Genomic DNA, 24,923 nt, shown 5'->3' on the forward strand with positions numbered 1-24,923 from the left:
AGAGGTACAGAAAGAATGAGACTGAATGAAGTCATGTATGGAGAGTATGAGTACAGAATAGAGGAGGATGAATGGCTGAGAACTCCAAAATTTAGAGGCAGAAAGAAGAAATGGAACAAGTATAGGGTCCTGAGAAGGAGCAGTGTGGTAAGTGAAATAAGAGACGGTGATGTTTGGGAAGCCAAATGAAGAAACCATTTCAAGAAGACGGAAGTAAGCATCTGTGTCAAATTCTATTAAGAATTCAAAAACTTTGGACCAGATCACTGAAATTTGGCAGGATGAAAGTCATTGGTAACTTTGACAATTTTGAAACCACTCAGCACTTTAAAGAAAAAAAAGCATCTATAATTGTTACAGCCTCCTGCACTATAACGGCAAGTATATACTTTGGGTCACAAATTGGATGTCATTTATGTAGAATATTTAGTTTCTAATCTCTCAGTTCCCATGTGCTGATAACCAGCTCAATGACAAAGAAAGGTCATAGCAATTTAGAATGATAGGTACTGATTTGCCTTTTATTATGCAAATACATCATTCTGGATATTAATAATAATAAAGAAGAAGGATTAAACTAGCAGTGCCTCCCGTGGACTTGTGGTGAATTTTAGGTACTCTTAACTGTCCACATAAAGAATTTAAATTAATTTAAATTTAATTAAAATTCCACATATTTAATTTAAACTTGGAGTTGAGTAATTTTTGTTTTTTCTCAATATTTTGACCTCAAAATAGATGATGAGCTTGCAAGTTAAAGAATTCATGGTGGGCGGGACACGGGGAATTAAGACTTACAGATCAGTAAGAAGATAACCTATGCAAATTATTTAGTTTCTTGTTTAATTTAAAGAATGTTATAGATATTATAAAAATAACAGTTTGATTCTTTAAATTCACCAAACAAGAACTGAGCTGCTTCTCTCTACCACCAAAGGTAGAAAAAAGGAACCAAGTGAGAAAATAAAAATACAGAGAATTCTCTTTTAATTTGCTAAGTAATAAAGAGGAAAAAGTAAAGTTTTATTAATAAAAAGGGGGGAGGTAAATATCCTCAATCACCAAATTAGTCAAAAGCACTTTTTCTCAGTGAGATTCTACGTGAAAACTCTTAAAAAACTGGAATTAAAAAAAAAAAAAAAAAAAAGGTGAGCCATTCAAAATGAAAGATCAATGGATCCCCATTTCCTTCTTTTTAAAAATGTTTTTATTTATTTTGTTTATTTGTTTTTGACTGTGCTGAGTCTTTGTTTCTGTGCGGGCTTTTCTCCGGTTGCGGTGAGCAGGGCCTTCTCTAGCTGTGATACGCAGGCTTCTCACCGTGGGGCTTCTTCTGCTTCAGAACACGGGCTCTCGGACACACACACTTCAGTAACTGCGGCATGTGAGCTCCGTGGTGACAGCTCCCGAGCTCCAGAGCACAGGCTCCATAGTTGTGGTGCGTGGGCTTCGTTACCCCGCGGCCTGTGGGATCTTCCCAGACCAGAGATCCAGCCGGTGTCTCTGCACTAGCAGGTGGATTGTTTACCGTTGGGCCAGGGAAGCCCCCCCCCCCCCATTTCCTTCTGGAACACACTTTTAAAACTAGTTAGTTAACATGAAGACTGCTTAAAATTTTTAAATTTTTCATCAGTGTAGCAGCAAGGCTTTTAATGATAACCCCTAGAAATAATTTTAAGAGCTAATCTGTAAATTCCATGATGATTTTCTGCCTGGTATGTAAGAAATAGATATCAACCAAAACTAACTTTGTCAAAGAAAAAGATTTTTTTATTCTGATTTTTAATTGTTGTGTTATTTGAGCTTTCTGTTTTCAAATCTAGTACTGAGTATAGAGATTATTGCATATTTTATGGACTGTTGATGGTAGAGTAGCACTGTGGTGTAATTGTTATTTTAGAGATATAACTTTAAGTGCAATACATTCAAACCTATGTAGAAAAGAGTCATATTATAATAAGATTCTATATGTGAAATTACATGTCTTTTTTGGAAACTGTTCAGACCACAATTTGTCTTTTAAACTGTCAGCAAACCCTAGGGGTAAGCCCAGAAGCCATATTTATATTGAAAGACCCCACCTTCCTGTCTAGAGCTGAGCTAAACAATGTTTGTTGGGAAAATCTGGGAATTCTCCTGGGAGAATCTGTTAGTCAGTCTCTAAAGTAGATGAACCTGTGCCAGGTAAACTCACAGTGTTTAGAATGGCCATGCTTACCCATGGGCTCACCAAGAAGACAACACAGCATGTAGATAAAGAGAATCATAGAAGGAAGCAAAGGCTGTGACCCTTGAAATGGAAGGAATATTTTCTTATGTTTCTGGTTTCCGTTCCTTGGGTAAATTTTTGCCTTGAGGCTTCCCTGTATTTTCTCAATAAGTTCTGCAAGTCCTCTTTGACTATGAACAGCAATTGTAACAGCATGGTTAGGTGAGTTTGTAGCATTATGGCAACGCCTTCCTCCAGGGGCATATTTGTTTATAGGGAGTAAGGAACTGAAATGAGGATAATCCATACCCCAAAATCCCTCCCTCTTCCTAAATTAAACACATCATCCTCAATTGTTTCTCCTAATCATCTGAAAAACTGGTTAATTTCACAATGAAGATGTGGTTCTATAAAGCTGAAAATCACAGAAACTTTAGTAAACTAAGAGAATATAATCTTCATCTAATATTAGAAAAAATTTTCTAATGAAAGTAACATCACATCTAGAAATGCTTCAGTGAAAATGAAGAATTATCCTTACATTTTATCCTCCAGGATCTTACAAGATTTCTTCATGTCTTCAACCTTTTCTTCCCACTGTCTTATTGATCCCTGTAGTCGTGCTAGTTCTAAATTGTGATCACTAAGAACCTGTTGAAAATTCAATAAATCATCAAATGACTCATGACAGCAGTTCAACTCACTAAATATTCATGTATCATCCATTCATCTTTTATACTGGGGGTGCCTTTAGTTAAAATAAAAATCAATCATTATATTACTTGTTTCTTTATAAAACAAACTGAGACAGAAATAATCCTGAAATCATCAGAAAAGAAAACAAAAAGAAAACCAAAACAACAAAACAAAAAACAAAATTTGGGAGGGAGAGAAATGAATTACAGCAAAAGGAATGTAAAAACTATAAAAAAAAAAACTTTAAAGACATGACTACCATTTAAAAAATTAAATATACATTTTAATAATTATTTAAAATAATGTTATTCCAGGATATTGGAATGAGTATTATTTTAAAAGTCCAAACAAATCAGGTCTTTTGCCTTATTTGATAGCTATGTTCACGCTGAAGATTTTCTCTTAATACTTAATCAGCATTTTGGAAAAGGAAAAATTGGGTCTGATGAAAAAATGTTAACATAATTAAAAGAAAGAACTATGAATGAAGAAAATTCATAGTGAAACAGATATTTTTATAACACAGTTTTGGTAAAAGAAAAGGGAAGGCAAATTTATTGGAGCTTGGATCTGCATTTCCACTTGTGAGGGAAAGTGGAGCTGAGAGAAAAGCTAATCAAACAGATTCCTTTGCTCTCTGCATAGAGTTACCCTGGGCAGATGATTTAACTTCTCCCAATCCTGCACACCAATGTGGGGTCAGAGAACACCTGTCAGGGGTGTAGAGGCACTCTCAGTCATGTCAGGTGAGACAGGTGAGTGAAAGCCCCCCAAACTACATTTTTTCTCTAAAGTACTCATATGACTGAACTTGTGGACTATAGTTCCAGAGTTAACAGGAGTTTGAAACCCTAGAACTGCTATCAAAAATTAGTAGACTGTCCAAGGGACTCTGACTGATCATCAGGATTAGTGACTCTATGCTCAAGGCCCATCCAGCCTGATATTCCTTTCCTCTAGCCCTCTAACCTCCCCACCCTGGCACCTTGAGAATCATACACTGTTCTTCCTTTCTGTCAGAATCACATTAACTTGACCTGGTTGCAGAGTTTTCTAAACCAAAAGTGCCACATGAAGGTGAACCTGAAATTCCCAGTAGTCTCAAGTTCATAGCCAAAATGTTGTTTTCTAATCTCAGGAAATAACAACATCAACCACAACAAAGTTTACCAAATACAAAGCACTCAGCTAAAAGCCTTATAGGCATGACCTCATTCTTTCTCCACAAAAGTCCTTTGAAGGAGGCAGTCCTACTACCTCCATATTATAGACGAGGAAACTCTGGGTTAGTAAAGCCAAGATTCAGACGCAGGTTTCTCTGATACGTATGTGAAGCTCATGCTCAGTCATGTCTGACTCTTTCGAGACACCATGAACTGTAGCCTGCCAGGCTCCTCTGTCTGTGGAATTTTCCAGGCATGAATACTGGAGGGGGTTGCCATTTTCTACTCCAGGGGATCTTCCTGACCCAGGGATCAAACCTGCGTCTCCTGAATTAGCAGGCTGGTTCTCTACCACCGAGCCACCTGGGAAGCCCCTGTGATACTGCCATTGTGCTTTAAACACCATTCTCCGCCGGTAAGGTGGGGTGGGGTGTTGGATTGGGGGAGGTAGAGAGACACTGGGTTTCCCTCGTAGCTCAGTCGGTAAAGAATCTGCCTGCAGAGGAGGAGACCCGGGTTTGATCCCTGGGTCAGAAAGATGCCCTGGAGAAGGAAATGGCAACCCACTCCAGGATTCTTGCCTGGAGGATCCCATGGACAGAGGAGTCTGGTGGGTTATAGTCCATGAAGTAGTAAGAGTTGGACACGACTTAGCAACTAAAGAGAGAGAGACACTTGAGGTAAGTATCCCTGATACCTCCAGCTTTGTCTTATTTGGCCTTAGAGATCTTTGGAGTGCAGGTTAAGGAACATATACTTCATTTTTCCAAGTTAAGTGATGTGTGTGACATAATTTATGAGGCCCTAATATATGAGCTTAGGCATACAGATAAAATCTGTTTTATCCAACCCTTTGAGCCTAGCTAGATTCATGCTTCCTTATTGCATTGATATTTGGAAAAAAAAAAACAGATAATGATCTTGTAGGCAGAGAAAATTTTTGTTTTACTAATGTTTTGTAATTGGATGTCATAATGGATGTATTGTAATTATAATGGTCAAGGAAAAAAGCGTGGGTACTCAGTGGTGTCCGACTCTTTGTGACCCCGTGGACTGAAGCCCACCAGGCTCCTCTGTCCAAGGTATTCTCCAGGCAAGAATATTGGGAGTGGGTTGCCATTTCCTCCTTCAGGGGATCATCCCAACCCAGGTCTCAAACCCATGTCTCCTGCACTGGCAGGTGGATTCTTTACCATTGAGCCACCAGGAAAGCCCATAATGGTCAGAACTACCCCATAAATGGAATTAACTGAACATGGGTATAATGGAATTAACTGAACATTCTAATAAGAAATGTTATATATATATTAGTATTACTATTGCCCCATATAGTTTTACATGTAATTCTCAATACAGATAGAGGCCTTCCCTGGCACAGCAGTAAGGATCCACCTGCCAATGCAGGTGGGTTCGATCTCTGGATGGGAAAGATCCCTAGAACAGTAAATGGCAACCCACTCCAGTATTCTTGCCTGGAAAATCCCACAGACAGAGGAACCAAGTGGGTCACAGTCCATGGGGTCACAAAGAATCAGACACGACTTAGTGACTAAACAATTCAAAACAGATAGAAGAAATCACTAAAGACTCATTAATTCAACTAATTATGATAGATTACAGGTGTTTCTATTTTAATTAACAGAAGTAGTATTAACATTGACCTCTTCAGTTATAGTCACCTCCATAAGCTTCAGTTTTCTCATCTTTAAAATGAGGATAATCCTCATTTTAAAGTACTATCACAGTACTGGCTTTTTCAATCAATGTTATCAATTTTTAAAAGTAAAAGTGCATATTAATGTTCTTGTACTCAGTATAAATGGAGAGCCCAAATTCTGTTTGATTATCACATATTCAGAAATAAGGAACCTGTTGATGGTTATTCACTTTGTTATGTAGAATAAAGCAACCTCACAGAAACATTACATAATGTTCTGTATGCATTTGGTCAGTTCTATATGTGTTTTTAAAAACCTGTTTTATAGTACTTTGGCCCATTAAAGGGACTTCATGCATAGCTCAGTCAGTAAAGCATCTGCCTGCACCAAGGGAGACCTGGGTCCAATTTCTGGGTTGGGCGGCCCATTAAATGCAATTTATACCTAAGGCATTCCAAACTTACTTCTTTCCATCACGTTCCTGAAGAAAACATAACTGCACTATGACAGTTTAAATAATATGTCAGAAAACGTTAACATGCTCAAAACATTCTCCCCAGAATGGCATGAAGATGAATTAAAATTAACTCCTTTTTAAAAAAAAAACTCCTGCTATGTTTAAGGCAGTGTATATTGAGATGTCTGGGGTCAGGCATGAAAAACCAGTTTAGTTTTTCTTACCACTGTGCTTGTAGTAACAGTTTCTTTCATTTTTGTCATTGTAAGCCTTAATTTATCCAATTCTTTCTTCTTTGCGAAAGTTTCCTTTCTCTTAAGTTCACAGAGTTTTTTATATTCTTCAATCTGTATTAATAAACATAATAAACCAATCATAAAGCTTAAGATGACAACAAAGCTTAGGGAAGCCTTTAAAAAATTTTGCCAACCTAATTCATATTTACGTATACCATATTTAACCTAAGTATTTTACCAAATTAAAACAACCAGGTTTGGGCTTATCTTGAAGCATTGAAGGAAAAATAATAAATCACAAAGACTGAATTGTAATTATGAAATGCTGAACTAGTAAATTTAGAGTTACAATAAAACAATGATCATTAAAAGCAAATTATAAAAGTAGCTTTTGTTCTAAAATTTACTAGTAAAACATAAAAACAAAAAAATTTACTGGTAAAATACAACAATATATAAAATAAAAAAACAGATTTACAGCACATTAGGAGAGTCAAAGGAACGAATTAAGAATTGTTCAGAAATTTAAATTCACATTATTTAATGAGGAATAAAACAGACCAAAACCAAAATCGTTGAAGGTAGGGCAGCTTACAGCCCTGAATAACTTACCATTGTGTCACCCATACCAGCCCCGAGAGCTAAAGGATCCTTACTTTGATTTATCTGTGTTTCAAAAGCACCCGGTATTTGGCAGAAATGCTTTGTGGCTATGCCTTAAGAGATATTCAGTGGTCAAATGCCCCGAACTGGGACTTGACCACAGGAATGCCCTTCCTGTGCACATAAGACCTTGAGGTGTCAGAAAGTTAACTTTGCTTCCTTACCATGTTAAGATCTCTGCCCCAAAAGGGTAGTTGTACCCTGCTAGGTGGGCTGCAGTCCATGGGGTCGCTAAGAGTCGACACGACTGAGCGACTTCACTTTCACTTTTCACTTTCAGGCGCTGGAGAAGGAAATGGCAACCCACTCCAGTGTTCTTGCCTGGAGAATCCCAGGGATGGGGGAGCCTGGTGGGCTGCCGTCTATGGGGTCACACAGAGTCGGACACGACTGAAGTGACTTAGCAGCAGCTTAGCAGCTGGTCTAGCCCACTAGTACATGCATTCCCTGAGGATCCATTAGTATTTTGGGGTGGGCACTATCTTAACCTGGCAAGAAGACTTATGTCCCTGGTTGGGAAAGGTTTTCTTCTTCTACGTGAATACGGAAGCATATAGTCCAGTTGTCACTGGCAGGCATCTTGTGATGATGAGGGAAACCAGCCTTAAAATGAAAGATGGAAGAGGGATGAGCCACTGAACTAGCTAATCCTGGAGTCTCCCCTACCTTGGGAATTCTTATTGTGTAAGATGATAAATGGCCTTACTATTTAAGCAAGTTTGAGTCAAGGCTTTTGCTATTTGCCTCTGAGTACTCTAATGTTTTTCCTTTTCTCCCAGGGCACTAAACCAAGGGTAGGCAAACTACTATCTGTTGGCCAAATCCAGCCACTACCTGTTTTTGTAAAGCCACACTTATTCATTTAACTAGTGCTTTTGACTGAGAAACACTATCCACAAAAGGAAGGAGAACCTATCATGTTCTCAAATTCTCAATCTGAAGTCCCTCTGGGCTTCCTTTTTAAAATTTTATATAAAATATATATTATATATAATATATTATATTCTTTATATTAAAGAATAGGAAGGGATGGGAGAGGGTGGAAACTTCTCTCTAGGGCTTAAAATGAAGTTAGAAACTCAATCATTCAATACAGTAATATTATAGAGTGCCTACTACATGCAAGGTATGCCAGGCACCCATCATGGTGCTAGAATTCAGCAACAAAAAGACAGACAAAATCCCTGCCTGGTGGAGTCTTCCTTCTGGTGGGCAAATGTCAGTAGTACTCAGGCCACCACTGACCATTGTTTCAGCCCCAGCGAAGCAAAAAGAAAAAAAAGAGACAAGGCTCTCCTCCCTCCTCACCTGCACTGCCCTGCACATCACCCCTCAAGCTGTGCCCAGGCAGACACATCCCCTTTTTACCCCTATAACTTCAGTGAGCCCCTCCAGAGTGGGAGTTCTGGACTGCTCAGAGAGAAAGTCCAGCAGAGGGCTGGAAACAGTGGGTGAAATGAAGCCCTCTCAGCATTGTTGCAGGTAGAGAGAGAAAAGAGGAAAAACGCCTTTTGGTTCTTATTATTCTGACACCATTTCACTGTAATAACAATAAATCCAAGCAAGGTCTAGCCCGATGACAGGAGCCATGGATTTCAGTTGACTCCAGCACTGCAGTGCAGGCTAACAATGGCTTCATCCCCTGAAAAGGTCCATGGAGCTCAACTTTTACAAATTCTGGTTAGTGGTTGCAGACTGCCCAAGGGACCGCTTGTCGATGACTTCACAAAGCACCTGTTCTGAGGATGACTAAGGCTATTTACACTTAAAAAAAAAAAAGCAATCCATGGTTTTCGTGTAAAATTGTTTCTGAAGACACAGGTGCTTTAAAGGATAAAAACTCTCAGACCTAACTGGAACTTATGAATAGTCTTATCATGAAAAAAAGGTGGTGCTAGTGGTAAAGAACTTGCCTGCTAATGCAGGAGATGTAGGAGTTGTGGGTTCGATCCCTGAGTTAGGAAGATCCCCTGGAGGAGAGCATGGCAACCCACTCCAGTACTCATAACTGGTGTATCCCATGGACAGAGGAGCCTGGAGGGCTACAGTCTATAGGGTCACAAAGAGTCAGACACAACTGAAGCGACTTTGCATGCATCATGGAAACAATCACAAGAACTAAACTGAGACAAGAACGAAGAGAGCAGGGGACAAAGCCATGGAGAAAAACAGGATACTACAAAAACTGGTTAAACCGGATAGGCCCAGGATGGCAGAAAATTTGACTTTCAGTTGACCTCAAGCCTCTTTATATGCTCATTGTAATATATTAGCATATGCTAAATGACACACCTACTAGTGCCATGACAGTTTGAAAGCTGACCATAAGAAGCCAGAAAGCGGGCAGTGACCACATTTCTGAAAATCCCCACCCCTTACCCAAAACAGCCGTGCAGTGCCGGAGTGACTTTGATATGGATATGGATATGGATATGATATGGATATGATGTGGATATTCCACATCCAAGGGCAAAGGAGAAGCCCCAGCAAGACGGTAGGAGGGGCGAAATCACGTCTAGAATCAAACCACATACCCGCCAGAGATGCTCAGAGGGCTCAAACAAGCCTTGTGTGCACCAGGATCCGGAGACCCCACGGAGACTGAGACAGAACTGTGTTTGAGTGTCTCCTATGGAGGTACGGGTCTGCAGTGGACTGCCGCAGGGGCAGGGCTCTGGGTGCAGCAGACTTGGGTATGGCATAAGTCCTCTTGAAGGAGGTCGCCCATTAACCCCACCATCGAGCTGCCAGAACTTACACAAGACTGAAGAAATAGGCTCTTGGAAGGCACAAACAGGACCTTGTGTGCACCACGACCCAGGAGAAAGGAGCAGTGACCGCACAAGAGACTGATTGAGACTTGCCCGGGAGTGTCCAGGAGTCTCCCGCAGAGGCGTGGGTCGGCAGTTGCCTGCTGCAGAGCTGGGGCGCTGAGTGTACCAGTGCGTGCATGCAGCCTTTTGAAGGCCATTATCTTCATTAATGGCCACCAAAGTTTGGACCCAGGTAAATAACAGGGAGGGAACACAGCTCCACCCATCAACAGAAAATCGGATTAAAGATTTACTGAGCATGGCCCTGCCCATCAGAACAAGACCCATCAGGAAGCTTCCTTAAGCCTCTTATCCTTCTCCATCAGAGGGCAGACAAGCTGAAAACCACAATCACAGAAAACTAACCTATCTGATCACATGGATCACAGCCTTGTCTAACTCAGTGAAACTAGGAGCCATGCCATGTAGGGCCAAGACAGATGGGTCATGGTGGAAAGTTCTGACAAAACGTGGTTCACTGGAGAAGGGAATGGCAAACCACTTCAGTATTCTTGCCTTGAGAACTCTATGAATAGTGTGAAAAGGCAAAAAGATAGGACACTGAAAGATGAACTCCCCAGGTTTGTAGGTGCCTAATGTATTAGTAGAAATCACTGGAGAAATAACTCCAGAAAGAATGAAGAGACAGAGCCAAAGCAACACCACCACCCAGTTGTGGGTGTGACTGGTGATACAATAAAGTCCAAAGCTGTAAAAAGCAATATTGCATAGGAATCTGGAATGTTAGGTCCATGAATCAAAGCAAATTGGAAGTGGTCAAACAGGAGACGGAAAAAGTGAACATCGACACTTTAGGATCATCTAACTAAAATAGATTGGAATGGGTGAATTTCACTAAGATGACCATTATATCTACTACTGTGGGCAAGAATCCCTTAGAAGAAATGGAGTAGCCATCATAGTCAACAAAAGAGTCTGACATGTAGTACTTGGATGCAATCTCAAAAATGACAGAATGATTTCTGTTCATTTCCAAGGCAAACCAATCAATATCACAGTAATCTAAGTCTATGCCCCGACCAGTAATGCTGAAGAAGCTGAAGTTGAATGGTTCTATGAAAACCTACAAGACCTTCTAGAACTCACACCCCAAAAAGATGTCCTTTTCATTATAGGGGACTGGAATGCAAAAGTAGGAAGTCAAGAAATACCTGGGGTAACAAGGCAAACTTGGCCTTGGAGTACAGAATGAAGCAGGTCAAAGGCTAACAGAGTTTTGCCAAGAGAATGCACTGGTCATAGCAAACACCCTCTTCCAACAACACAAGAGAAAACTCTACACATGGACATCACCAGATGGTCAATACCGAAATCAGATTGATTATATTCTTTGTAGCCAAAGATGGAGAAGCTCTATACTGTCAGCTGAAACAAGAGCAGGAACTGACGGTGGCTGAGATCATGAATTCCTTATTGCCAAGTTCAGACTTAAACTGAAGAAAGTAGGGAAAACCACTAGGCAATTCAGGTATGACCTACGTCAAATCGCTTACGATTATACAGTGGAAGTAACAAATAGATTCAAGGGATTAGATCTGATAAACAGACTGCTGGAAGAACAATGGACATTGTTCAGGAGACAATGATCAAGACCATCCCCAAAACAAAGAAATGCAAAAGGCAAAATGGTTTTCAGAGGAAGCCTTACAAGTAGCTGAGAAAAGAAGAGAAGTGAAAGGCAAAGGAGAAAAGGAAAGATATACTCATTTGAATGCAGAGTTCCAAAGAATAGCACGGACAGATAAGAAAACCTTCCTCAGTGATCAATGCAAAGAATAGAGGAAAACAATGGAATCGGAAAGACTAGAGATCTCTTCAAGAAAATTAGAGATACCAAGGGAACATTTCATGCAAAGATGGGCACAATAAAGGACAGAAATGGTATGGACCTAACAGAAGCAGAAGATATTAAGAAGAGGTGGCAAGACTACACAGAAGAACTATACAAAAAAGATCTTCATGACACAGATAATCATGATGGTGTGATCACTCACCTAGAGCCAGACATCCTGGAATGAGAAGTCAAGTGGCTCTTAGGAAGAATCACTACGAACTAGTGGAGGTGACGGAGTTTCAGTTGAGTTATTTCAAATTCTAAAAGATGATTCTGTGAAAGTGCTGCAATCAATATGCCAGCAAATTTGGAAAACTCAGCAGTGGCCACAGGACTGGAAAATGGCAGTTTTCATTCCAATCCCAAAGAAAGGCAACACCAAAGAATGCTCAAAGTACCGTACAATCGCACTCATCTCACACACTAGTAAAGGAATGTTGAAAATTCTCCAAAGCAGGCTTCAATAGTACGAAAACTGTGAATTTCCAGATGTTCAAGCTGGATTTAGAAAAGGCAGAGGAACCAGAGATCAAATTGCCAAGATCCATTGGTTCATCAAAAAAGCAAGAGAGTTCCAGAAAAACATCTACTTCTGCTTTATTGACTATGCCAAGGCCTTTGACTGTGTGGATCACAACAAAATGCGGAAAATTCTGAAAGAGATGAGAATACCAGACCACCTTACCTGCCTCCTGAGAAATCTGTATGCAGGTCAGGAAGCAAGAGTCAGAACTAGACATGGAACAAGAGACTGGTTCCAAATAGCAAAAGGAGTATGTCAAGGTTGTATATTGTCACCCTGCTTATTTAACTTATATGCAGAGTACATCATGAGAAACACTGGGCTGGAGGAAGCACAAGCTGGAATCAAGATTGCAGCGAGAAATATCGATAACCTCAGATATGCAGATGTCACCACCCTTACAGCAGAAAGTGAAGAAGAACTAAAGAGCCTCTTGATGAAAGTGAAAGAGGAGAGTGAAAAAGTTGGCTTAAGACTCAACATTCAGAAAACTAAGATCATGGCATCTGGTCCCATCACTTCATGGCAAATAGATAGGGAAACAGTAGAAACAGTGAGACTTTATTTTTTGGAGCTCCAAAATCACTGCAGATGGTGACTGCAGCCATGAAATTAAAAGACACTTACTCCTTGCAAGAAAAGTTATGACCAACCTAGACAGCATATTAAAAAGCAAAGACGTTACTTGGCCAACAAAGGTCTGTCTAGTCAAAGCTATGGTTTTTCCAGGAGTCATGTATGGATGTGAGAGTTGGACTATAAAGAAAGCTGAGCTCTCAAGAATTGATGCTTTTGAACTATGGTATTGGAGAAGACTCTTGAGAGTCCCTTGGACTGCAAAAAGATCCAACCGTCCATCCTAAAGGAACTCCATCCTGAATATTCATTGGAAGGACTGATGCTGAAGCTGAAGCTCCAATACTTTGGCCACCTGATGAGAAGAAACTGACCCATTTGAAAAGACCCTGATGCTGAGAAAGATTGAAGGTGGGAGGAAAAGGGGAGGACAGAGGATGAGATGGATGGATGGCATCACTGACTCAATGGACATGAGTTTGAGTAAACCCTGGGAGTTGGTGATGGACAGGGAGGCCTGGCATGCTGCAGTCCATGGGGTTGCAAAGAGTAGGACATGACTGAGCAACTGAACTGAACTGAACTGATGCTGAAGCTGAAGCTCCAATCCTTTGGCCATCTGATGGGAAGAACCGACTCACTGGAAGACCCTGATGCGAGGAATGATTGAAGGCAGGAGAAGAATGGGAAGAGAATATGTTTGGATGACATCACCGACTCAATGGACATGAGTTTGAGTAAGCTCTGGGAGTTGGTGATGGACAGGGAAGACTGGTGTGCTACAGTACATGGGTCACAAAGAGTTGGACTTGAGTAAGTGACCGAACTGAACTGAACTCAACAGCTTCCATGACTTTCCCTGGGTTCCAAAGGGCAGTTCAAACAGTTGCTGTATCAAGGAAGGGAGGAGATGCAGAAACAAGGGAGGAGCAGTCAGGAAACAATAGTGCAGCCTTGAGGCAAGGATGTGATTCCTCCTCAAGAGATAAACATAACAATATCTTTGAGCTCTTACTCAGAACTGGAGTCCTCATCAAGTAAAGATGTTAATTAACTACTTGTTGAAGCATTTTTCATTTCAGAGAGAAGGTCACAGTTCAATAACCTTGAGAATCACAGAAGCCATCACAAGACCATCTGATGCCAGGCCAGATGACCTCTGGATTGAAGGAGTGCAGACCCCCGTGTGTACTCTGATCCTTGCCTGCAATCCTTCCCTTGACTATAAGACTCCCCCCTCACTGGCTTAGGATCCATAATTTTGAGGACATTAGCCCACTGTGGTTACCTTTTGTTGGCCATGCAATAAAGCTATTCTTTTCTACTTCACCCAAAACTCTGTTTCCAAGATTCAATTCGGTGATAGTGCATAGAGGCCAAGTTTCTGCATCAGTTCCAGCAGAGCTGAACTCACTGATCCTACTACAGAAACAGGGCCTCAGAACTGTCAAAGACAACCAAATGACACAGAAGCAAACCCCTACTTCCCATAGGGCTGCATATAAGCAAGGGGCCACCCCAGTGTTGCCATCATTATGACTCGCATTCTTTCCCATGAACCGAGATGGTGGTACAAATCAAACATCTCCCCCATGGGCTCCAGTGTCCTGGAGCCTCTGCTCTATTCCTGCAGAAGATACCATGGGAACGCTTGCTATCTTCAAGGGCAAATACATTATTTCTCATATCCGGCTTCAATTCTGTACAATTCTCTATTTAAAAAAAAATCATACCACTTACCTCTTGAGTCAATTTTTCTTTTTTCTTCAAATATTCTGCTCTTTCTCTTTCTATTTGCTCCTCTATTTCTTGAATATATGTTTTTTGCAATTCTAGTTCTTTCTTCTCTGAGTTAATTTTGGTATAAGTCTCATTGATGTAAATAGTGGTAGTAGCTTTTTCTTTCATTGCATGGTTGAGTGACAGGACAACCTTTCCATAATGCCTCGCTAGCTCCTCTTGCCTTTCACTAGAGAAAAAGAATCCTTCTTGGAATAAAAAGAATGGCTTTTTCCAGAAAGAAATTTAAAGTCTGTTTGATGAGATGAACCACCATAAAGAGGGAAACTTAAGGGATACTTATTTTAGAGTTGTATTTGTAATGGCCTAAACTTGGTTGAGATGAAGGACAGAAGGAAACACAGTATCCGTCTTGCAACTGTTTATCCCTGCCAAAGTGTCTTGGGGTCCTGCCTAACCCCATCTTCATATACCAGGTAGTTACTATGGGATATTTTGGTTTAAAGCTTACAATGATTCAAAAACCGTTTTGAACAGGCAAGTGGAATCTTGCTGGACAAAAGGTTTGATATGTAACTTTGCCATAACTACCTTATCATCATCGTGAGATACATAGTTAAGCCAAAGATAGATAAGCATCCCACCACTCTTCTAGTCACCTTCTGATGCCATTGCCCTGCATAGAATGTCCAGGAGAAACTAATCCCCCTCTGAAGGACAGGAATTGGGGAAGAGGGATCTGAGTCTGTCTTCACGGTTCAGAGGGTGCTTAAAATCTAATTTAAACTCTCTTAACTCCTCACATTCGTGTATACTCAGTCGCTTCAGTCGTGTCTGACTCTTTGTGACCCTATGGACTGCCTGCCAGGAGCCTGCCAGGCTCCTCTGTCCAGGGGATTCTCCAAGGCAAGAACACTGGAGTAGGTTGCCATGCTCTTTCTCTTCAAGGGATCTTCATGACCCAAGGATTGAACCTGTGGCATCTCCTGCGTCTTCTGCATCTCAGATGAATTCTTTACCACTGAGTTACCTGGGAAGTCCTATCGTCTCACAGCCATAGCCAAATCTGAGTTCAAGAGGAGAGGTTAACCTTACATATTCATTGCTGGCCACTCCCACTTGAAGAAGACCCTAAGATTGTGAGAAACATCTGCCCCAGGAATGACAATAAAAGATTTGGAGGAAGAACAGTGATGCCATTTCTCTATTTTCCTTTTTTCAAATCTCCTGCAATGTAGAGACTTTCTTCTAATCTCCAAAGCTAAACACTTAAGTTCAGGGGAATTGTAAGCAAAGGCTTAGGAAAATGGAAACAGGTTGTTGGTAAATTTATTTTCCAGAAGTTAACTCTACCACAGAAAGGCAACTGAAAGAATCCTAGGCTAGATGGTGTCAAATAATGGGTATTTTGTAGGTTTAGTAGAGGAAGCCTGCTAAGAATGAAGCAAACTAAGGATTGAGTAGCTTTAAGGTAGCAAAGCAAAACATATCAAATCAATACACCTGACTAGGTATATTGAGATGGGTTGGCCTCCCAAATTCTCCAGACCTGAGGAAATCCCATTCCCCAACCCCTGAAGAGCTTGCATGTGCCCAGTTTTTGAGGACTGTCCAGGGGAGGACCAGCCAGAGAGTGCGCACATCTTGATGTACATCTTTCTTCAAAAAAAGGATGCAATAATTGACTGTAGCTTGGTGATGCTGGCTCATCAGGCAACCCACATTATGTTCACTTGTAATTTGGCTTTCCATGAAGATTTCTCTAGGGCAGTGATTCTCAAAGTGTGGTCAGGACCAGCAGCAGAATCTAGGAACTTGTTAAAAATGGAAATTCTTGCCCCCATTCCCTAGGCCTACTGCATCAGATATCTGCAGTGGAGGTCCCAGTAACTTGTGTTTTAACAAGCATTCCAGGTTATGCTAATGTACACTCAAGTTTGAGAGTCATTGGTCCATAGGGGTGTGATGGTGCTGGCCAATTGATATGAGTATTCCAGCCTGGACGTTAGCTTCCTTGTCAGTAGTTTAGAAATTGATAGTCTGTGGTCTCTGGTGATTGTGGCTAGGATGCACCATGCATAAATATGCATTGTGAATCTCCAAGAAGGGTTCATGTATGCAGTCTTTCTCAGACTTATGTGATCATGACCTTTCTTTTTCATGGAGCATCTTCCAAAATAGGTGTTCCGAGGAAACTGTCCCTGGGCCTTGAGATCCCACCTAATTCCTGATGCTTTGATATCTTTTGCACCAAAGCAACCTTCTGAATTTGCCTTCCCAAGAAGATTTTTTCACTATAATGAGGGTACTTTGAGTATTTCTTACCCTCACAAACTGGAAGTCTGACATTTATACATTACTCTTGCAAATTTACTCATAGAGCTGAGATATTCTTCAGGATTTTACTGTTTTTTCTTTCAGAATATTTCTTCCTCTATGGACTGGGTAAGTCAAGATTTGTAATCTCCATTTTACAGATGGAAAAATGAGGCCCACAGAGGGGGGAGTGCTAATAACACAGCTGAAGAATAAACAAATGAAACTAACAGGTGTCAGCTTCCATTTAATTGCAGGTAATAAATATCTAGGACCAATCCCATCCTCAGCCCTCCAGTAGACTATATCTGAGTGTCTTTAAAGAACTAATCTAGCTACAGTATACCTGGTTTGATATTATACTTGCAACACAATACCCAGGAAGATTTCTTGCTTTGGTGGTTGAGGTTTGTAAACTTAATTTTACTAAAAATGAAATGAAAGTCACTGTGTTTCTACCTTTGGAGGTGGGGTGTGAGGCAGTGTGTGACTTACACACAGTAAGTTGTGTGTAGTTGCTGTGGGAAGCTGAATTCCCTCTGAAATCCTACAGTCTCCTGGCTATGGTGGTAGAAGATTTTCTGCTCTCTTCTCAGCTCTCTGCAGCTATCAAACAACCCTCATCAGCCCAGTTATCTTCTACAAGCTATCTCCACCTCTTAACTTGCCCTGCACCAGTTCAGAGGTGGTTCAGTCGATAATTTGTGTCCAATTCTGTGTGACTCCATGGGCTCTAGCCTGCCAGGCTCCTCTGTCCATTGGGATTTTCCAAGGCAAGAATACTGGAGTGGGTTGCCATTTCCTTCTTCAGAAGATCTTCCTGACCCAGGAATTGAATCTGGGTCTCCTGCCTTGCAGGCAGATTCTTTATTGGCTGAGCTACAGGGAAGATCAGACCATAGGACAAATCTCTTAGGAAAAATTTCCCACTTTATCCCCAGACCCTGACTCCTTCAAACACACACACACACAAACAAAAATACCTACCCTAGAGCTGTATTATCTGTTTGCAGATGGAGTATTTTCTTCTTCAGAAACTCCATTTCATCATTTATCCTTGTAATTTTTGTGTGTAGTTCACTCATCTCAACAAGATTCCCTCTGCGAGCATCCCTGACACATTCTTAAACATAAGTGGAAGAAATGTTACTCAGTTATTTGAGAAACTGCACAGTTGTAGATACTGACCTTTCGAGTCATTAACAAATTATGTCTTTCTTTGAAATATTCTTCTAAGTATGTTCTGGATCAGACACCTCTCCCTTACCCCTTTGGACCCTCTCAGTCTCACCTATCAATTATATCCCTAATTTCAGCTGCGGCTATGGTTAGTGACCAGCTTTCTATGAGCTCTGCACAACTTTAGACTGGTGCAGTCTGACAGCTCCTGGTTCCTGCCTGCCCTATCCACTTCTCAGCTATTTAGGACTTCCCTGTCACCTCTACTATGGGACATCTTCAGATACTCACACCCCCCATGTATGTGTAACGCAAAGTTTGGGGATGTTGCAAGCATGCACCAGTGGACTGCCTGGATGTTCCTGAGAAGGGGTACCACTGTGTCCTGGGGGCATATTCTCATATTTAACTAGTTGCTGTCACCAGTGGTCAGCATCTATTGCCTCCATATTAGCTCTCCCTTCTTCCTGCTTTGGTTCCTTATCCCACTCTCATCCACCTGGACTGCATGTCCTAATAAAATAATAGTGCAGGGACTTCCCTGGTGGTCTAGTGGCTAAGCCTCCATGCTCCCAATGCAGGGGGCCTGGGTTTCATAATGGTCAGGGAACTAGATCCCACATGCAGAAAGTAAAAAAGATCCTCAATGCTGCAATGAAGACTGAAGATCCTGAGTGCCACAACTAAGACCTGGAGCAGCCAAATAAATAAATAGAGTATTGAAATTAAAAAAATTAAATAAATAATACTGCAAAAGCCATTGCTTCTGGCTCTGCTTTCTGAGGAAGCCAGTGTGTTAAAAAAACTAAATTATCCATCGAAAAATAACATATCTGTATAATCACATAAGGCTTAAATCACAGAAGACTTCAAAGGATCTCCTCAGTGCTTGAGAGATAGATGGTGAAAATGCATGAGTTTTTGAACACTGTTGTTTAAAAATGAGTATTGGGCTATCCATTTCTATGCAACAAATTCCCCAGAAACTGGTAGCTCCCCTGAGAGAACTAGATTATTTTTTTTATAGGTTATAAATTAAGTTGTTCATTGTAGCAGGGTTTCTCAAACTTTATGTCTCAAATATGCATATACATCACCTGGGGGTAATGTTGAAATATAGAATTTGGTATAGTAGGTCTGAGGAGGGCCTAGAGATTCTGCATTTTGCAACAAGCTCCCAGGTGAGGTTGATGCTACTGATCCAAGGACCATACTTTGAGTTGAAAAGCTTTATAATACAAGGCCAATTAAATTTATTTGGTTAAGTATTTCATGTGTATCAAAGACCTTATAAACTAGCACAGTATTTCTTTTCTCTTCTAAAATATGTCTTTCTTATAAAAGTAACTGGACAGTAAAAAAAAAAAAAAGCAACGAAAGAAAATAAAAACATTCTTAATTCTGTCTTGAGCACAGATTCTTTTAAGTTTTATTTTTTATCTGCATGTAGGAGTTCGTTTGATTTTCCCTGCCAACTAACTGAGCATATTGTTTCATAACTGACTATATCATTCAGAGTCAAATTGGGAGACAGAAATCTCATATTGAATAGGGAAATTTTAACATCAGGAATTATTAACTGTATCAGAGAATTAGCACAGTTGGTAAAGAATTTTCCTGCAATGCAGGAGACCTGGGTTTGATCCCTGGCCTGGGAAGATCCCCTGGAGAAGGGAAAGGCTACCCACTCCAGTATTCTGGTCTGGAGAATTTCATAGACTATAGTCCATGGGGTCGCAAAGAGTAGGACACAACTGAGTGACTTCCACTTCACTTCACTTCAGAGAATTAGAGTAATGAGAGAATGAATAGTAAGAAAGTAAGGTGGCGCTAGTGGTAAAGAACCCATCTGCCAGTGCAGAGTGTGGGTTCAATCCCTGGATCAGGAAGGCCTCCTGGAGGAGGGCATGGCAACCCACTCCAGTACTCTTGCCTGGAGAATCCCATGGACAGGGGAGCCGAGCGGGCTACAGTCCCTGGGGTCAGAAAGTCAGAAACGACTGAAGCAATTCAGCACAGCATGCACAAAGAAGACTCTAAAGCATTCAGCAACACCCAGCACAAGGGGCACCACTAGGCCGAAGGCTGAGCTAGCGTGCCTTCTAGGAAGCAGCACCTCTAGTCCCGAGATCCAGACCCCGCTGAAGAGGGCTGTGGATCATTGGATGGCAAAGAACTTCATGAAACGCTGGGTTGGCAGAACTTACTAGAAATATGGCTTCTGGGGGCACTGGGGAGACATGTCCACGGGAATTGCTATACTTCAGAACTCACTGCAAACTGCCAGAGAAGCTTCACAGGGAGGGGCTGCACTGGGAGCAATCCACCAGGAAGCTGCCCGAGGCATATGGGCGGGAGCTTCCGGCACCGAGGGCTGCTGCACGCTGCCGGGAGAAGTTACCTGCACTGCAAGGGCTGGCCAAGCTGAGCACACTGGAACACGAAGAGAACCCCCTTTTCCTCCAGTGTCCCTCCAGTGCCCTGTACTAACAAAGCTTAACACTGGGCCTGCTGGCAAAGGGGGAAACTTACAGGACCCAACTCCCTTATGACAGAGCAGACAATGAAGGTAGATTCGGAGCTGCAAGGCAATAAATGAATAACTGGAACAGCTACTTTAAAAATCTTATTTTTTTTTTTTCCAGTTTATTTAGACCACTGGTTTAGGTTGGGCTCCCTAGGAAACACATTTTTAAATTCGTGTAGAGCTGGGGAACATCTCTGAGGAGATAAGAGTTGCAGAAGGGTGGAGGGTTTAAATGATAATGAGTTTTAAAGCTGTAGTGACACTTCAGAGTTATTCTACAGTGATCGAGGGAGGCAGACCTTTGTGCTCCCCTGGTGACCAGTCACTGAATGTGGGCAGTACTAGGGGAGGGCTGTAACCTGGAGTGAAGCCTTTCTCTTTTGTCAAGGACAATTCCTGCAGAGGAACTGAGCTATGAGCTTCAGCCAACACTCCCAGCAGCTGGAAAAATAAAGTTGGAGTCTGATCTTAAAATAAATACAAAATGTAACTCACTATGGATTAAAGGCCTAAATATAAGTAAGAGCTAAAACTATAAAACGCTTAGAAGAAAACATAGGTGAAATCTTCATAACATTGGATTGAGCCATGATTTCTTGGATATGACACCAAAAGCACAGGTAGCAAGTGAAAATATAGATAAACTGGACTATGTCGAAATTAAAAACCTTTGTGTATCAACAGCCATTATCAACAGGAGTGATAAAGTAGCCCATGGAATGGGATAAAATCTTTCAAATTATACATCTGAAAAGGGGTTAACATCCTGAATGTATAAAGAGTTCCCACAGCTCAACAATGAAGCAAATAACCTAATTAAGAAATGGGCAAAGGAAATGAACAGGAAATGACATTTCTCCAAAGAAGATATACCAATGGCCAATAAGCACATGAAAAGATGCTCAACATCACTAATCATTAGGGAAGTGCAAATCAAAACCACAAGAGATAGCAATTCTTATCCAGTAGGGTGGCTGTTATTTAAAACAAAACAAAAACAGTAAATAGCAAGTGCTGGCAAGAATGTAGAAAAATTGGAATGCTTTTGCATTGTGCAAATGAAGGTAAAACAGTGCAGTCACTGTGGAAAACAATATGACAGCTTCTTGAAAAATTAAACACAAAATGACTGTATTACCATACAATCCAGCAATTCCCTTCTGCATTTCTACCCAAAAGAGTTGGAAGGAGAGACTTGAATAGATATTTGCACACCTGATACAATAGATAGAAACACACATTTGTAATAGCACTGTTATTTACTATTATAATTGTTATTATTATTTTGTAACTACATTATTTACAATAGTTAAAAATAGAAATAATGCAGGGTCCATTGATGGATGAATGGATAAACAAACCATGGTGTATACATACAATGGGATATTGTTCATCCTTAAAAGAAATTCTGGCATATGCTACAGCATGAATTACCCTTAAAGACATGCCAAGTGAAATAAGCCAGCCACAAAAGGACAAATATTGTCTTTAGTCTATTTATAATAATTATATAAATTCAAGTCATATATGTTATTCCACTTGAAAGGGAAACATTATGGATCTCACTGTATGTGTCTTGTATACTCTTTCTGGCTATTTTTTGATATGGAATAACTATTCAATTCATCTTGTTACAAGTACTAGATTATTGTCTTATAAGATAAACTAAATTTCTACAGTTAATAAACTCAAAGTACCTTCCAGTTCTCTGCTAACACTAGTGGGAAGAGTTTCCAATAGAAAATATAATCTGCTGAGTTCCATGCTTTCAATTTCCAGAAGCTCTATTGTGGACTTTCTCATTTCTTCCTGAAAATGTAAATTACATATTTAAAAAGTTAAGACATTAAAATAATGAGACTGATTTCCTAAACAATGCCCACAAATGTTTTCAGACATCAAAATTTGCTTTGCAGTAAACATCTTTTGCTGTCATTTTTATTTGGAATAGAAAGTGGGAAATAATTGTTCTCCAATCAGATTTTAAGGTATCTTTCTTCATTTATCTTTTAATTTCTTCTACTCAGAAATTATTTTTTTGCTATGTGTGTGTTCTTTTTTAGGAAAGACTCCTAAAAAAGAGTGACATTGAGAAAGATCTCCTTAATAAACTGGAAAACGACTGTAAAAGCCTGCTTAGGTATAAAAAGAATGATAGTTTTCTGATATCTACCTAAAAATCCAAACAAATACTCAGGTGGGTATATATATGTGGGACTATTTTAAAAAAAGGAAAAACATTAAAAAAACTGAAAATCTGATAGTGGAAAAAACAGATAAACTGTTTCAAATAAATAGTGGTAGTGGGTATAGTTCTTTATGATCTGAAAAATTTATGAATAACAAAAAGCATGTTGCCTAACTGTATATTTAGTATGATCATTTTTCTGGTAAAAAATAAAATTCAGTACAGGCATCATCTCTATCCTGAAAGTAGGAAAGACATCCATTAAAGAGTTAATTATGATTATTTTAGGGTGGGATCATGATGTTTTTTATACTTTCTTGCTTTTGCTTGTCTATTTTCCCCTAACTTTTCCAGAGTAAACACACAATGCTTTTATAATAGTGAAAATGTTACAGTAAAAAGTGAGAGGATTTATCCCTATTTAAGGGATTTCACATCTCATATGGTATATGGAGACATGCTAGATACTTTAATAAGCCAAAACAAATACTTTGAACCTTTCAAATCCTGGAGAAAGACATAACTTTTTAATAAAAGAATAAAACTAGGAAAGGTTTCCACAGGATCACAATGCAGTACCACACACACATCAACTCTCAGTGTTGACATATATGTACTTAATTTACTGGGATTATAAAATCTAATTCTGTAGTATACATGTACAACTACATATAATTTCATAAAAATACAAAGTAATGAGATTAACTTTTTTCAGCAATCTGTAGACTCGACTCATTTATTTTACAGCCATACTTCTACATTTTTAGATATTTGATATGTAGGAGATTCTTACTCAATATTTGTAAATCAAATGGGATGTCACCTTTCTGAAATATCATTCAGGGCCAGGGCCAAATAGAGAGACATGGTTGTGACACTTCAAAAGGAAAGTCTTTAAATATTACTTTGATGGGGCCAAGTTAGCCTAACTGAAAGAGAACCTGTTTGCTTTCATTGAAAAACACTGTCTATGTTAATGGAGTAAGCCCTGAATAATCTTTGACCAGTTTTGTGAGGAATTGCTTATAGAGACTTGGGAAAATTGGCACTATGCATGCAGTTTATCCCAGAGGTTGTTTGCTGGTTTTAAGCAATGTTCACATATTGATGGCACGTGACTCACTCTTAACTGAGCTCTGTTATCACCAGGGTCTCTTCTCTTGAGCAGTCTTGCCCTCCTGCATAGCAGAGGTCCTTAACTCAGTGCTCTGCCTGGGAAACTGGGCAGCAATCCATGGCTGATCCACACTGGTGCAAATGTTAGTAAACTGAGAGAAATTTTCATTCAGGGCAAATATTTTCCTTATTCATCTACTGAAGTACGTTGAACAGAGTTGGTGCTAAATTAAAGTTTGATGAAGAAATAAGTGGAAGATTGAAAAAATAGCTCTTATAGGTAATACAATACCAATTTCTTAACAGCGATAGCAACGTCCTTAAGAAAGTTCTTAGCTTCTTCATTGCATTTAAAATAGTCACTTTGCAGTGATTGTTCTAAAAAAAAAAATCAGAAAATTAAGATCTCTTACTTATCTATCCAAATCCTATTTAATCCTTAAAGGTCTAGCTCAAATGCTTAATCAGTTGAAAATTACATCTTCTAACTCTTTTTATAGTAAATAATATGAATCTCTTTTGTACTTATTATTTCTTGTTTTACAGTGTACAAATTTAGGGATATACTTCATGTTTCTTGAGGCCAACCTCCTCTTAAGTTTCCACCTTTGTATAATTCATGGTAGAAAGAAGGAATCTGCATAGTATAGGACAAAAAATTCAATAATTCAATAAATATTTTATGAAAAGGATAAATATAACATGCCCATAATGTGGGCTTAAGAAAGTCTTCATATATATATTTGTATGTATATATATATGATGCTGCTGCTGCTGCTACTGAGTCGCTTCAGTCATGTCTGACTCTTTGTGACCCCATGGACTGTAGCCTGCCAGGCTCCTGCATCCATGGGGATTCTCCAGGCAAGAATACTGGAGTGGGTTGCCATGCTCTCCTCATGTGTATATATGTGTGTATATATATATACATACATATATATCCTAAATGTTATATTTTACAAAAACCACTTAATTCTTTAAAAATCCATCATGTCACTTTCACTTCTG

General features: G+C 39.9%; 1 protein-coding gene across 1 annotated transcript in view; it reads right to left on the reverse strand.

Moving 5' to 3' along the window:
• CCDC175 (coiled-coil domain containing 175) overlaps nt 1–24,923 on the reverse strand; it is a 69,693-nt gene that overhangs the window by 43,278 nt on the left and 1,492 nt on the right. The window contains exons 2-7 of the mRNA XM_043472211.1: nt 24,208–24,293; nt 22,309–22,420; nt 17,893–18,028; nt 14,590–14,818; nt 6,408–6,530; nt 2,751–2,860 (exon numbers count right to left, since the gene is read on the reverse strand). Of these exons, the coding sequence (XP_043328146.1) occupies nt 2,751–2,860; nt 6,408–6,530; nt 14,590–14,818; nt 17,893–18,028; nt 22,309–22,420; nt 24,208–24,293 (796 nt within the window). The remainder of the gene's footprint in view (nt 1–2,750; nt 2,861–6,407; nt 6,531–14,589; nt 14,819–17,892; nt 18,029–22,308; nt 22,421–24,207; nt 24,294–24,923) is intronic.

Source organism: Cervus canadensis, chromosome 6 (genome assembly GCF_019320065.1).
Source record: "Cervus canadensis isolate Bull #8, Minnesota chromosome 6, ASM1932006v1, whole genome shotgun sequence".
In the NCBI taxonomy this organism is placed as follows: domain Eukaryota; kingdom Metazoa; phylum Chordata; class Mammalia; order Artiodactyla; family Cervidae; genus Cervus; species Cervus canadensis.